The 15,371-nt window shown below is 56.9% G+C and overlaps 1 protein-coding gene across 3 annotated transcripts in view; it reads right to left on the bottom strand.

The window, feature by feature from the left end:
• Nucleotides 1-14,510, bottom strand: part of COL13A1 (collagen, type XIII, alpha 1) — a 148,962-nt gene extending 134,452 nt beyond the window's left edge. For all 3 annotated transcript variants that reach the window (XM_012658683.1, XM_012658664.1, XM_012658673.1), the window contains exon 1: nt 13,706-14,510. In XM_012658683.1, coding sequence (XP_012514137.1) covers nt 13,706-13,975 — 270 coding nt within the window. In that variant the 5' untranslated portion in view covers nt 13,976-14,510. The remainder of the gene's footprint in view (nt 1-13,705) is intronic.
• Between the last annotated feature and the right edge of the window lie 861 nt (nt 14,511-15,371).

A 15,371-nucleotide genomic window follows, 5' to 3' on the forward strand; every position in this document is an offset into this window, starting at 1 on the left:
ATCCTAAAAAAAGAAAAGACAAATCCTCTCCTGATTTCATTTAGCTCTTTCCCTAGTAAAACTCCGGGATGACAGCTGTTTACCTTTGCTGCCTCCACATCTCCCCTCTCTCCTGGACCACTCCTGTCTGGCTCTTACCCCTGTCCCCGCCCCCAGGGTTTCTCGAGGTCACCCACGGCCTCCATGTTGCCCAGTCTGGGGGACAGTCCTCCTGCCTCATCTCAGCCTGTCAGCAGCATTTGCTCACTCCTTCCCCTCCCCCTCCCCCTTCTCCCTCCACCCTCCTCCCCCTCTTCCTCCTCTTCCTCCTCCTCCTCCTCCTCCTCAAAATGCTTCCTGCACTTGGCTCCCAGCCATTGCACTCTCCTGGTCTCCCTTCTGCCACCTGGCTGTTCCCTCTCAGTCTCTTTTGCTGGCTCCTTCTTACCTACTTGAGGTCTAACCACGGGGGGTCACAGGGCCCACACCCAGGGTCCCACCTCTTTCTCTAGACATTGGCTCCCAGAGGACCTCACCTGGCCTGACAACTTCAAAGTGTCTATGTGTGATGATGCCCTTTGCACTCCAACCCGGCTCTCCCTCCAAAACTCCAGGCACATACGTCCACTGTCAACCCGGCGTGGCCATCCACAGGCATCTCCAAACCAGCTGAGCTCCTGACTTTCTGTCCCCACTCCCCAGACCTGCCCCTGCCACCAGCCTCCCCATCACAGGGAAGGGCAGCTACGTCTTGCCAGTTGCTCAAAACCTCACAACTCTCATCAATGTCTCTTTCTCTCTCAGCCCACGCCCATTCCTGCTATTCCTGGCCTGATTACTGCTACAACCATCTAACACATCCCCCACTTCTGCCCTTGCTGATAAAGATCGTCCTCAACATGGTGGCCGGGGTGGTCACACACACCTCTGCTGCTCCTGCACAGGCCAGGCTTTCCCCTGCCTCAGGGCCTTTGCACTGGCTGGGCTCTCTGCCCCGGTTGTTCTTTTCCCAGCTACACCTGACACACTCTTAGTGAGGCCTTCCTTGCCTCCTGTGCCCCCCTCAATATAATTCCTCCCCCAAATCCCCATTTTATTTCCTCCTTAGCATTTTTGGGAGCTTATTTATCTTGCTCATTGTCCTCCTCCACCACAGCATGTAAGTCCCACAGGGACGTGGATACTTTGTTCTGTTTTATTCACTGTGTCTAAACAGGGCCTGGCTCATCGGAGGTGCTCAACAGATGCTGGTTGTTTAGTAATCAGGAAATTTCACATCAAGTTCTGATTTCTGGTCTCTCTGGTACAATGGGAGGGTCTGGCAACACCAGGTATAGTACAGCAGGTGGTGTGACGTGCTGCCTGCCCCTTTCAGATGGGCATGGGCTGTCCAGGTCGCCAAGGTACTCTCTCCCTCCAGCCAGCTTCGGCTATGTAGGCCACCAGCCTTGCCCCTTAGGCATCTGAGTTGAGACCCCTGGTGAGAAATCCCCGGGCTGAGGCCCTGGGGGGGACCCCCAGCCACCCTGGGCAGAGAAGCCTCCCTGCTTTGCCCCTGTTGGCAGCCTGGGCCTCCCGGAATGCCCTGTGTGGCCAGCGCTGAAACATCACCCGCCTGATCAGTCGCAGCTATTAAAATGCCTGTATCAGTATCAAAGGGAAAATGCCAGGCGGCTACTCACTCCCCCCAGAGAACGTGGCTCCAGCCGGGCCTTGGATTTAGGGGCCACTCCCTCCCCATCCCTCAGCCTCAGGGCTCTTAAAGGGCCCCAGCTCAACATGGGCCTCTGTGATATGTGGCTCAGGTCCAAGCCACAGCGTGGAGAGCAAGCCCAGAGAGAGGCCAGGTGAGCTCTTCATGGGACAGCTGTCACCTGGAGCCTGGCACCTCCCCTCAGGGGAATCTGCGAAATGGGGATATGCCCCCGCTCCCCCTGACAGCTTCCTGAGTGCTTGCATGGAGACTGAATGAGATCATATAGAAGAACATGCCTTGGAAACCATGAAGCACTTAGCAATTTTGGGTTGAATAATTAAATGAGAGTTAATAATAATAGCTATGCATATTGAACACTACCTACCAGACACTTTATTTAGAAAATGGCATTTAATAATTGATTTTTGATATTATTAGTGTATGACTGCGATTAGAACCACCTGCCCTTGGCGGCTGGCACGGGACTGGGTTGGCATAGATGGTCCCCAAACTCCAACGAAGCATCCACCATATGTGGAGCTTGGCAGTGTTGATACGTCCTGTCACATCGTATCGTATCAGCTTGAGCAACACTTGGGGTGCCTGGGCCTTGGGGTGTAGCCCCAACTCTCCCACCACCCTTATTAAGCAAGAGGTAGAACTCCTCTGGATCTTGACTTCCTCATCCATAAAATGGGGATAATATCAGTTACCCACTAGACTGCACAGGGCTGCAGGAAGGATAAAACGAGATGAGACCGGAAAACAGAGATGTCCAGACGTGAGGAAGGGTGAGCAGCTGCTTTGCCAGTTTATTTTGCTTGGTGGCCACGTGAAGGCCACTTCTTTCTTGAGCTGGTGCCAGCCCTGCCTCTCCCACCTGCTACAGTGATGCTGGCCTGGCCTCCACTGCCCTGGCCTCCTGGCGTGCAGCACTGGGACAAGTGGTCAGGTTTCCTGCACTTGCCGTGCCCCTCCCCCTCCTGGGAAAGGCAGAGCCCCTCTTCCCACAAAAGGGGGTGAGTGAGGGTCCTGCCTGCAGCCCTGCCTTTTGACCCTGAGAACTAGAAGTTAGAAGGAGAGGCGGTGCCTGTCCCAGTGACCACAGCAGCAAAGCTGCGGCACCTGTGCCACTGCTCTGATGACAGTGCCTGGCACAGAGCAGGGGCTTGATCCCATCTACTGGAGCCCTTTTGATCATCCTGCAGCCTCACTGCTGCTGGGCCGGCTGCCCCGTTGGAGACCAAGCTGGCTCTTGGAGGACAGGGGCCTGCGGCTGGTGTCTTGATCCGTACTCGAATCACATAACATACTCTTGAGCCTGCCCGCTAGGACTCATCCTTGTGGTCCCAGGAGGAGGTGGGCTTGGGGCTGGGCTTTGGCAGAATGTGGGTAGACTGGAAAGATGGAGATAGGAGGGCATTCCAGTGAGGAGCAAAGGCACAGAGGCAGGATGGCATCCCAGGGACTGCAGGAGAGGGCTGGCCCCACAGAAGGGGGTTGTTAAAGGGACAGGCCCATGTGCGGCCACAGGCCCAGGGCACAGGCAGTTCGGGCAGGGGGAACCGAAGTGGAGTAGCTCCAGACATCCAACCCACACCCAGCGACGCTGGACTCGCCTGGGCTGCTCCGGGCCTGTGTGCTGGGGGCTGGCGGGAGGCTGCCGGGGGGTGCCCGGTGCCCGAGGAGCTGTCTTCTCCCTCCCTCTGCAGCTCTCTTTGTGTAACGGGCTTGGCGCCTGATCACAGACTCCCAGGGCCATGAAACAGGGGCCTGAGGGTCCTCCGGATGTCACAGGCTGCCTCTGCCTCTCCCTGCCTCCCTATTTCACCAGAACCACAGACAGATGTGGCCTCAGGCTCTGTGGTTCAGAAAAAGTCAGGGAAAGGAGGCACAGGCTCCTGCTTGAGCTTTCCAGCCTTCATATGAGGAAGTCCTTCCTTCCAGCTAACCCAAGGCCCTGCTGCTATCTCAGCGAAGTCAAGGAGTGGGGCCCCAGAACTGACTGTATGGGTGGGAGCCAGGTGGGCAAGGGGCCCAGGACCACAAGGGTCTCAGGAGGTTGGGGGTCATCTCTGGGTCTGATGCAGGGGGAGGCAGGGGCCCCCTACCACAGAGAGGGGAGGGGTGGAGGGTAAGAGTCCTGGGGTGAATGTTCGGAACCCCTTCCCTCCTTTCCTCCCTTTCACAAATGGATATTGAACACCTACTATGTGCCAGAGATATGCAAAGTGCTGGGGACATACTTTTGAGCAAAGCAGACACGGAGGCCACCCTTGTCTGCAAACCACACCCATCGACATGAAGCAGCCACAGTTATCAGGCCTGTGGCCCAGAAGGGCAAGGTGCCGAGAGCCAGTCATGAGCACCGACTAGTCTGGCCCATCACAGGGAAGTGACAGGTGAGCTGAGACCTGAGCACCAGCACCAGCTAAACTAACTGGACACATGGGAGCAGCTAGAAGCCAACACGATAACGTGCTTCTTAGGAACCAAGCAAGCATCATGCATGTATGAATTCACTCAGCACTCACAGCAACCCATTTCATGAGTGAGGAAATTGAAACAGAAATAGGCAAAGTAACATACAAGACACACACAGCCAGAAGGGACAGAGGCAGAATTTGAACCCAAGAAGCAGGTTTGGAGCCCACACTCCCCACTCTATGCCTGCGAGAGGAGATCTTGGCTCTTTCAAGGAGATGGGACTATTACTAGAGTACCAGGCACTGCTCAAGCACTTGACGTTTTAACTTTCTTAATCCTAAAAATAGCCCCATAAGGGGGAGATACTCCTGTTATCATCATCTCCGTTTTATAGAGGTCCAACCCAAGACACAGAGAGATTGTACAACTCGTCGAAGGCTGCACAGCTTGCAATTAGCAGAGCTGGTCCCACAGTCTGTGCTTCTAGCCATGACAGTGTACCAGCATGTGGTTGGACTCCAAGGCAAGGGGTGGTAAGCCACGGAGCTGGAGAGGCTGGCAAGGGCTGCACCCTGCAGGCCACCTGGGTCACATTAGGAAATCTAGTCTTTAGCCTGGGAGCAGTGGGAAGTTACTGGAGAGTTTTAATCAGGGAGACGGTGTGATTGCATTTCGATTTTTAAAAAGATTCCTTTGGCTGCTGAGTGGATGATCAAAGAGGCAGGACAGAGTGGGTGGGGGCAGACGAGTCGGGAGGACAGTGCGGGCTGGGAAGGGTGGGCAGTGATGGAGAGGACAGGACGGGTCTGTGGAGGCTGAGAAGGCATGGGCAGTGGGCCAGGGTGGGCGTGGCTGCCGGCGCGTTGACAGATGAAGGATTGCTGGGGAGGGCCGGACTTGCTGCTCGGTTTAGATGCGGTGAGTTTAAGGTGCTTTTGAGACATGCTGGAGATGTGGGTTACTGGGCGTAGAGATGGGTCTGAGGCTCCAAAAAGATGAACAACACATGCAATATTAAGAGCCACAGCTACCCCACCCTGGAACAATCAGCTGCATAAGGTAGTGAGCTCCCCGTCACTGCGGTGTGTAAGCCTGAGGACCAGGGCTGCTGTTGGAAATTCCTGGTGCGGCACATATCTTACAAAGGCCCTTCCTGATTCTATGGAGTGGGGAGAGGCTGGAGGTGGCAGGATCACCCTCTGACCTCCCATGTCACAGAGCCTCCCCCAGCTCAAGGAAACCTTAAGTGCCAGTGCAGGGGGAGGCGGACAGAGGCTGGAAGAGCCCCCACTAATGCCTCTTCAACCCAGCCCCCTTTCTGCATCCCTGTCCCCAGAGGTCACACTTCCTGGCCTGCCCTACGGGCCACCTTTGTCAGAGCGTGGCCTGGTGCAGAAGAGGTGCCTTCACAGGGGCAGCTGTAGCTCAGCAGATGGCTGTGGGCACAACGTGTCTCGATGGTGGAAGCCCAGGCCCTGAGACAGCCTCTGGGAGCAGCAAGGCCTCCCTGCTGCAGCCCGAAGAGCCAGGAGGGTGGGGTGGGCAGGGAGGGGCTGGGCAGTGGCAGTGCGAAGCGGCTGAGGAGGCAGAGGCCCAGCCCTTGTTGGGCTCCAGGAAGCCCACAGTAGCCTCCAGGCAGGGAGACAGGGGCCCAGTGTCCCCCTCAAAGGCCGTGCAAGCCTCTCAGGCAGGCAGTTCCGCCCAATTCTGCTCTTTGAAGGACCAGGCGAGTACCCGCTGCCAACAGCCTGTCCCGCCCTTTCGGCCACAGGGAGGCCACGCCCAGGACGTGGGATGACAGGGGGTGTCAGCCGGAAAGTGCTGCTGGGCCTGCTGCCTAGACAACCCCCAGGAGAGCCGGGACCCCAGGCTGCCCCAGCCTCCCCGGGTCTGGGCCTCAGTTTCCCCTGGAGGAGCCTGCTGCTCACTGCCCTCGCTTACTGAGGGCTCCACAGGCTGCTTCCGGGAGGGGCAGAATCCAACCAAAAGAGGCAGGAGAAGGATATCTGAGACGTCTCTGAAACCTTCCTCCTGGAGGGCAAACCCCTGGTTGATTTTATTTTTTGGAAAACAACAGTGAAAACCCCACTGCTCACCCTTCTTTAAACCTCCCGGCCTTTCAGACTACTTAGTGCACAGTGGGACTTCCATGGCATCTCACTGTGACCCTCCTCACTGCCCCCTCATCCTTCAGCACTGCCTGGGACCCAGGACAGGGGGTCTGGGTTTCATTACACAGCAGGTTCCAGGCACCAGGACACACACAAACTCTCTTTCTCGGGGCTTGCCAGCCCCGGCTGCAGCCACCATGGGGCTTGTGGGACACCCCCTGCCAGACCCTACCCATGGGGTCCACACCCAGCTATCGGGAGGGAGGCCCGCCTTGGCGTGCTGTAAAAGCTCCCCAGGCGATTCTAATGCAGCCAGCCGGTCACCCGTCCAGGCGCAGGCCTTTAGGACATGCAGATAAGATGAGGAGGAGGGGAGGGTAACTTTAAAATGTTCAATTACTTCAGAACTTGTACCCTTACCTTGCTTTAAAGGGGGCATTCAGGCAGCTGATATAGACAGACAGACAGACAGATGTTATACAGCAAGTTAGAAGAAGGCAGTGAGAGGCAGAGTGACAAACAGACCCGGATCAAGGCGCATACAAAAACCTCTGCCGCTGGCTGAATCCCAGATCTGCTGCTAAGCTTCCTAGCGGCCAGTTCAGAGTCCAGGAGAGAAGAACAAATCATCCCTCCTGGGAAGCCCAAGCATTCTAGAAGCCAAGGCTGGACAAGGACTCTCCTAAGGGTCCTCATCACCAAGGCCTGACATACTTAGCAACACCCTCAGCGTCATTCTGACAGCAAAGATGGTAACGTGGGCCTAAGGCCGAGTGACTTCAGTGAATGTTGCGTATGGGAGCCAAACTGAACCGAACAGGTCCCCAGGTCCTGGCTGGTTTGACTAGCCTCAGCCGAGTCAGAGGGGCGTGGTACTTCACAGAGACAGGTATTTCCTAGTGGCTGAGAATGCCAGTTCTCGAGCCACACCGCCTGCGTTCAAGGCCCGGCTCTGCCACTCACTTGCTGTGTTATCTTGGGAGTTACTTAACCTCTCTGAGACTCCATTGTCTTTTCTGTAGGAAGGAAATAGTAACACTTCATAGGATTATTGTGAAGATTTAGTGAATCAATACATGTAAGCTCTTTATACAGTACCTGGCACATAGTAATTACTCAATAAATATTAGCTATTAATAAAAGTTGTAGACACAGTGCAGCCCCATGTCATCTCCTCCAATGATGAGAGAGGTGGCAATGACTGCAGATGCCATTAACCGAATGATTAAATTTAGTCCCACAATCACCCTATGGGGAGGACGTTGTCACCTCCATTTTTCAGATCAGGATACCGAGGCTCAGGTCGTACAACTAATTAGTGGCAGAGGTCTACGCGATACCAAATGCTGTGGGTTTGCCTGCTTCACTATTTTGCCCACGCCCCCTCCCAAAAAAAACTTGCCAGGCAGCCCGGGCGGGTGAAGATGAAGCCCCTGACCTTGGGCGTAGAGGGTGAGAGGGGACCCGCCTGCGCTGTCCAGGTGGGAACACCTCACACCGAGCACTTGCCGCTCTCCCGGCCAGGACCAGGCGCGCAGCCCAGACTTGTGAGGACTCGGTCATTTCATCCTCTGCTGGGTGACACGAAACACCCATTCCCCAGAACACCCCCGAGCAAATGCTGATCTGACGTTGGGGATGTCGGGGGCACAGCTGACTGAGACGTCTTCCCCAGCCTCCAGCAGGGGGGCCTTAAACCGACAACTAATTGGTGAGGGCTGCCTACTCTGTGCAAAGTCCTGGGCTAGACTCAGTAAGGGACCCAGACTATGAGCCTCTGTCCCTGTCATCAGGTCGTGTATGATGAGATGGGGAGACAAGACATCTAAAGGCGACAGAGAGGAATATCACCTGCACGGTGTGGTTGAGGCTAAACCTCGGATGGCAAATAGATTTTTATCTTTCGCGCTGACTCTGATGGACTGGGAGTGGCAGCCACTGGCACACTGTGTTGAGAAGGATTCTGAGGCCGATCTTGGCTCCCCGAAAAGAGTATGTTGAATGATTAGTAATGTCTGCCAGGGTTTGGGAGAAGGGAAGCCAACAACACACGCTATGTCTATTTTCCTTCTCTGAGCTAAAGGTCTGGCACGACCAGGAAGAGCCGCAGGAAGTCGGGGCAGGGAGAGAGTCCACACCGGTTGGGGTGGTTCGAGGCAACTTTCCAGAGGGCACTGGAGGCAGGTCTAGAATGATTAGGAATGCGGGGGAAGGGCATCGTTCTGAGAGTGGTCAAATTGTGAAACTATGCTTAAGGCAGACGGAATTTTGTTTCAGATGCTTTTACTTTTTTTCCCTGTCACCCTCCTGGGAGGGTTGGCTACTTCATGAGGTCCTCCGTGTGGTTTGGCGCTACCTGCTAGTTTTCAGGCCTCTGCAGAAGCTGCGGAGCCCTAACGACTCCCCCTGACTTAATCTTTGATAAGCGCTCCTCTGCACTGTAACAAACAGAACAATCTGGAGTCCTGAGCGAGCCTTCATCCTGAGCGCCCCGCTCCCTACTCGGTGGTGGCTTCCCGGAGCCCCGTGTTGGAAAGGATTCTGAGGCCGGGAGGACGCTCCGGGGAAGGTGTGTGGCAGCTGATGAACGCAGGCTGCTGCGGGCCCTGGCACAGAGCACACGCACACCGGGTACTGGCCACCACTGACCTGGTGAACTGTCTAGAAAGGAGAAGGGCTGGTGTGGAGGAGAGATGCCTGCCGGGGACTGACCCTATACCCCTGGCTCCCTGATACCAGCTTGTCTAGCCCTTTGATCCACTTTCCCCTCTGCAGAGAGAAGGAACTGGACTTTACTCACTTCATGAAAGGAGGCATAGATTTAGGATTGAGACGGCGAGAAAACCCAGATCCAGGGCCTGCCCATCTCCTGAGGTCCAGGTCTACACAGGACACTCCGCACAGGCTGCCCACCCTGCCATACGCATACGTCCCCTTTAAGAGCCTGCTCCCCTCCTCCTCCCCGCATTCAATCCTAGGGGACCCCATCCAGAGCCCCAGTCTTTCAGCCACTGTTTTCATCTCTCTCCTAAATGCCTCCCCGATAAAGGATTCCGTATCCACACCATAAATGTGAGCCCCTCCTATTACAGTTATTATTGGGAGGGATGAGAGCGTCGGCCTGGGGTTCCTCAACATTTTAGCCTGGAAGTTTCAACCACTTCTTCTCCCAGGGGATTCCCTGACAGCCAGAGGAATGAATGTCAGATAGTGGGATGTAGGTACGGTGACATCAGTCTTCTGGTCTGTAAAATGGGGTCATGGGAGAGTCAATCCCCTAGGGAAGTTGTAGGGATCAAAAGAGGTACACTGGGAACACGCACAGCAGCGGCCCCTGTGCGCACCCTGTAAACACAGCGGCTGCTATCGTTACTGTTAGGGAAGAGGAGTCTGCCTGGCCTCCCTCAAGATTCACCTCGAAAGTGGCTCTGAGACCCTCCTCTAGTCCCTGTTGGGCCTACAAAATGGATTTGGCTCTTTTAATTCCACCCCCTTCTTTCACTGCACGCCTGCTGCCTGGTCCTAGGTGTCATCTGATTTTCTCCGTTTGGGACATTCCAGTCTCTTTCTTCACAGCAAGCAAATCAAATAACAGGCAGCTGGAGTGCTCGTTAAGGGTCCCAGACCAGGAGAGGGGCGCTGATGGGGGAAGAGTTGGGGCCTGAGGTCTGGAAACCACACTCCTGGTTCCCCACAGGCCGGCTCCCCGCAGCCATCCTCCACCCGCTCTGACTCACCGCTCCCAGTGGCTTGGCCCCCTCGGGTGTGCTGTGGCTCGCCTCATCCCAGGCCTCCTCCCCTACCGGGTCCCTCCCTGCCAGCTCCCTCTCCCTCTGCCTCACAGATACACGGTCTCTGCCCCCAGCACGATGCTGTCCCCATCGGGTGTGCCCCTGGGTTCCTGCCCCCAAACCATCTCGCAGCTGTGTGCCTCACCAGGACTGCCCCGCCCACTGCCCTTCCTCCATCCTCCAGGAAGTGGCCCAGGCCTATAGGCGCTAAGGCGTGCCAGCCCCAGGTCCCTAGGAGCCCTCCCTGAGCACTCATTTGGTCCTGATCATGGCCTTCTGTGGTGGCATCTTTTAGTGCAGACTCCCATCTGCCATCTCTGGAGGGTCTTGCAGCAATCCCCAGAGGGAGGCAGGGCCGGATTTTCCAGAAGAGGAACCTGAAGTGCAGAGGGGTGGCGTGGCTGGCCTAATGACACGCGACTGGCAAAGACCAGCTAGAATCCGGGTCTCGGCCCCTAGGCTTCCCAGGGGCCTGTGTGCCCCTTGAGGGCAGGGACCCTCTGCACATCACTCCCCAGGATTGTTCTGTAACAGAACCATCTCCTCCCTCTCTTCTCTCTGCCTTGTCCTCTCCCTGGGGCTCTCTGCCCGCCCAGCTCTCTGCCTCACCCCTTCCTCTCCGTCGCCCTTTACTCAGACCTGGGAGAATACAATACACCTGGGAAAGGAAAGGCCCAGGGTGGGTCCCCTCAAGTTGCTCTGGGGACCTTTGCAGGCCTGGAAGCTGCCCCTAGAACAGCACTGTCCAACAGAACTTTCTCTATCTGTGCTGTCCAATATGGTAGTCACTAGCCGTGGTGTCGACTGAGCACTTGAAATGCGGCTGGTGCCGCAGAGGAACGAAAGTTTAAATTTTATTTAATTTTAGTTAGTTTAAATATTATGAGTTGCACACGACTAGTGGTTACTGTACTGGACAGCCTGAGCCCCAGCCCTGCAGCCCTGGCCACTGACCCCTTCCCCCCGAGGGACAGCTCCCTCTCTCTGGCTCCGACACCTTCCCCTGTGATTTCAGGCTCCTCACTGCGGCCACCATTTCCAGTCACCCCTCTGTCCTCGTTTCCACCCGCACTCCACGCCGTGGTTCCCTCTGGCCTGCAGTAGCCTCCCGTTTGGCTTCACTGCTTTGCCTGCCTTAAGCTTTCATTCTAGGAACTTACTGCCCTCCTCCAAAGCCTTCGATGGCTCCCCATTACTCATGTAGCACTAACTGTCCCTAAGGTTCTTCCTTGCCTAAGCCACCACCCCGCTCTCCCAGTGCTCTAGGGTTTTGGAGTTCCTTCAGTTCCCCAGGCAAACCCCTCCCTCTGGCCTCCAGGCCCCAGAAGTTGTTCCCTTTGCCCCTTTAGGACAAAGCCCCTTTTGCCTGGCAAACCCCTATACACCCTTTAAATCTTCACTTGAAAATCACTTCCCTAGGAAGCCTGCAGTAACTGCCACCACCATCAGATGATGGTGCACGTAATACATTCCCCAGGCCCCTCTTCTTTCATTATTGTAGCAATTTTTCACACGACAAGATCACTGCCCATTTTCTTCTTCGTGTCCTAGCTGTCTGTATGTTTAGGAGGGCAGAAGAGTCTCCTACAGTGCCTGGCCCACGGCCGCCTCTCAGTAAATATTTTCCAAATGAATGAATGAGAATGGACAAAAAAAGTGGTAGGACACAGTGGAAAGAGTGTGGCAGGAGTGTCAGGAGGCTGAAGTTCTAGTCCTGGATCTTGCCATGTGGCTCTGGATAACCTACTGCCCTTTTCTCGGCCTCAGTTTCCCCATCTGTAAAATGAGGGTCAGTTCAGATGATCTCTGGGGTGACTTTCAGCTCTGGCAGGTGAGAAGTTGAGAAGTCAGGGGAAGCATGAAGCTGTAGTTTGGAGAGGAGGAACCACATGTCAGATAAAAAGCCCCCAGGCCCTGAGCACATGCCACTGGGCATGGCTAAGTCTTAAACAGAGGCAGCAAGGAGCTGGGAAAGGTCTGGGGCAGGGCCTGGCTAGCAAGAGGGTCTGGGAAGGGGAGAGGGTGGAGAGAGGGACTGAGATAAACCCCCAGGGTCAGATGCTTGTCTCCAAGCACTCTATGTCCTGACACCCTCTTCACTGCCCAGCCAGTCCCATCTGCATGCTCAGCCATCCCACAAAGGCCGCCAACTCATGTTCCCTGAGCCCAGATATGTTTCAGCCCCAGGCCCAGGGGACTATAGGTGGCCTGACCAAGCCCTCTGGATTCCCTGGGGCCTGGCAGAGCGTGGGAATGAGCTGACAGCAGCAGTCATGGGTGCACTACTGGAACCAGTAATCTGCCCTGTGACCGCCCTCTTGCTTTGGCCCTGAGATCTCTCTCTCCCTGACCACCCTGGAGAACTGCTCTGCCAGGTGCCAGCCTCGGCCTGGCAGAGGCACCTGGGAGAAGCCTGGCTGTAGGAAACCAGCGCATCCTGCCAAAATGGCCACAGTCCCCATCACAGTTAGAGCTAGGCGCTAATGTTTGCCATCATCACCACCATTTTGCAAGCTCAGAAGGGTTGGACTATTCGTCCCAGGTTGCACAGCTTCCAAGTAGGGGATAAAAACCCAGGACTGCTGGACTCCACCACCCTGGTCTTCACTGTTCCATACCACCTCCAACTAAGTAAGAAATCTTCTCCCATTTCTTCCCCATGGAAACCTCGCATGGCCAGCCTACTGCAGGACCTCTTCCCAGACTGCTGCAGCCCTCACCTGCCTGTCCACCTTCATCTGGGCCCTGGGTCCCCTGTGCTTTCCCATTTCCATAAGTCACCAGGCCTCACCCTCTCAAGGCCCAACCTCTCCTCTGATGGCACAAGGAGGCTGCATGTCCCTCCTTCCTGGGGAGGGTGCAGTCTTTTCATTTACTTCCAAGATTGCATGGCTAAGAGAGACACTAGCAGCTTTTAATTCACTTGGGATCAAGGAAATTTGGGGAACAGGAGAAAGCTCAGCATCCTTTTTCCAGAAAAATACACAGGCAGAAAAATGTCGTGGACATTCCAGAGGCCCCTGCATAAGAAACCGGGTTTAGGAACAAGACGATATTGGCTAATTCGTGCCCAAGAACTGCAGAGCCAGGCGACCCACACTCGGGGCCTGGTGGCTTGGGGCAGTGAGCAGGGACCAGAGCACCACAGCCTGCAAGGACTGTCCCCTCTGGCCCCTGCAGACCCTTGGATGACTCACTCCTTCACTCCCTCACTCCCAACGTGCCAATAGAAGTCAGGCACCGACCCTCAAGGGGTGGAGATGGAGGGCCACGGGGGCTCAGTAAGCCTTGGCCCGGGCCGCCAGGCACCCTTCCAGCCGCGTGGGCGCGGGGCGGCTCTCACACCACCCGAGAAGGAGAAGTGGAGCTCGCCCGCCTCCGCGCGCCTCGGCGCCCTGCCTTCCTCCACCTGCCCCGAGCGCCCAGGGCGCTCCCAGCGCTGGACTCCTGGAGCGCCAGCGCAGGGCGGGAGCTGCCGGGTCACGCTTGTGCCCACCAGGTCCTCCGGATCTCTGGCCAGGCAGCGTCCGTGCGTGCACCCAACCCCTCCCGCAGACGACTCGTGCGAGCTCGGGGCTCACCGCCGGCGCAGACAGCGAGCGCCCGCGGGCACGGGCTGGGGAAGAGTCTGGAGGCTGCGCGAGGGGGCGCCGGGGGGGCCGGGGGGGGAGGGATAAAAGCCAGCAACAAAGAGCACAGACCTCGTCCAGCAGTTGGTTGACTCGTCCCAAAATAGCCGTCTCCATCTGCTGCTCCCCGCGCTCCGCTTCCAGGCGCAGCACCCGGGCCTGCAGCTCCGCCGTCCGAAAGTGGGCGAGCAGGCTGAGCGCCAGCGAGCAGAGGGCCAGCGCCAGCAGCCCGCACGACCCCGGGCTCGGCAGCCGCGCGCAGCGCTCCGCCCGCGCCGTAGCCAGCGCCACCGTCCCCGGCGCGCCCAGCTCCCCGGGGCCGCGGGCACGCTCCGCTGCCATCTCCTCGCGTCTTGAGAACCAATAAATAAATAAATAGAATAAATAAAGGCGAGAGCCTCTGCCAAAAGGCGCGATCCAAACTGCGGGGCACAGGGAAAGGGCTTGAGTCGCTGGAAACGTCCCTTTCCTTTGCTCCCGGCAAAGAGGACGGCAAAATTAGCAGCAGGAGGGTAAATGCCGAAAAACACAACCAGCGGTAATCGGGGTACACCAAGGTGGGAAAAAAAGTTATTTCGAAGAACGTTCCAGGTCCAGGAAAGTTAGGGGAATCTGGTCGGCTTTCCTTCTCTCCGCCCCGTCTTTCCCTTCGAGTATCTGCAGAGCAGTTGGTGCCGTGCTGTCGGTCCTTCTGAGTGTCTCGCCTCTCCTGGGCGAGCCAGTTTCAGTCCCCGGGCGAAGGGGCGCACATGGAGGGCCTCATGGGCAGAGGTGGGTCGTGGCCGCTGCCGAGGAGCGCTGGGGCCGATTCCGGCGCCTCTGTAACTTGACACACTGGCTGTGGCTGCACGGATCGGATGAGCAATCCGTGCTACTTCCCAAACTAATCTCTCCCGCCCCCTCCCTCCTCCTCCTCCCCAACCCTCCTCCACCTCCTGCAGGGCAGACGGCCTGGATTTGTTTATTTATGCAAACTCGCCCGGGGTGGGGGGCGTGGTGTGCAGTCCCGCTGCCCCGGCCGGCCGGCCCGGGAGCCCCTCTCCCGCGCTCCCCGTCCGCTTTGAAGTGACACTCCAGGTTATTTATAGGCAGGAAGAGGGTGTGGAGTAGAGCTGGGGCTACACTTCTCTCCCTTTCTCGGGATTCACGCCGAGGGCACGTTTGGCCTTGCGCGGAGGCCACAGGGCCAGGCACCGCTCCACTCTGCTTTCTGACAAGGTGGCAAAGCCTTTGAGACCCTCCAGGAACCCGGATGAGATTTTGTCAGGGCTTCTGGACGGATCTCCACGTCCTGAGCAGGACGATCCAAATTCCCTCGGCCGCCATGAGGCGCCCCCACCCCCTGCAACCTCTCACCCCTTCCTTCTCGCCCCAGCCGGCTCCACCGTGGGCTCTGGACCTCCCGAGCCCTGCAGCTACCAGCGCCCGTGGCGGGGCTCATTCCGCCCACTACATCTTTAATCTGGGGCGAAAAGCCAGTCCTCCAGGGAGCAGCAGAACTGGCACCCCTTTCTCTCTCTCAACACCTAATAAGGTCCGGGAGAATAAAAACTGAGTAGAAGGTTTCTTCCACGGTGTCGGAGAGGCGGTTCAGTCCCGCTGCCTATCGGTCTTGCTCTCTCTCCTTCTTGCCTGCCCTCGATCTGAGACCCATTCCATCCCTCCCAGCCTGCCCCAACCTTCCCAGCCTTCAGAGCAGAGCAATTCCTAGCAAACTCTTACTCCATCCCTGCGGGGT

This window comes from Propithecus coquereli, unplaced genomic scaffold, assembly GCF_000956105.1.
Source record: "Propithecus coquereli isolate 6110/MARCELLA unplaced genomic scaffold, Pcoq_1.0 Scaffold117, whole genome shotgun sequence".
NCBI lineage: Eukaryota > Metazoa > Chordata > Mammalia > Primates > Indriidae > Propithecus > Propithecus coquereli.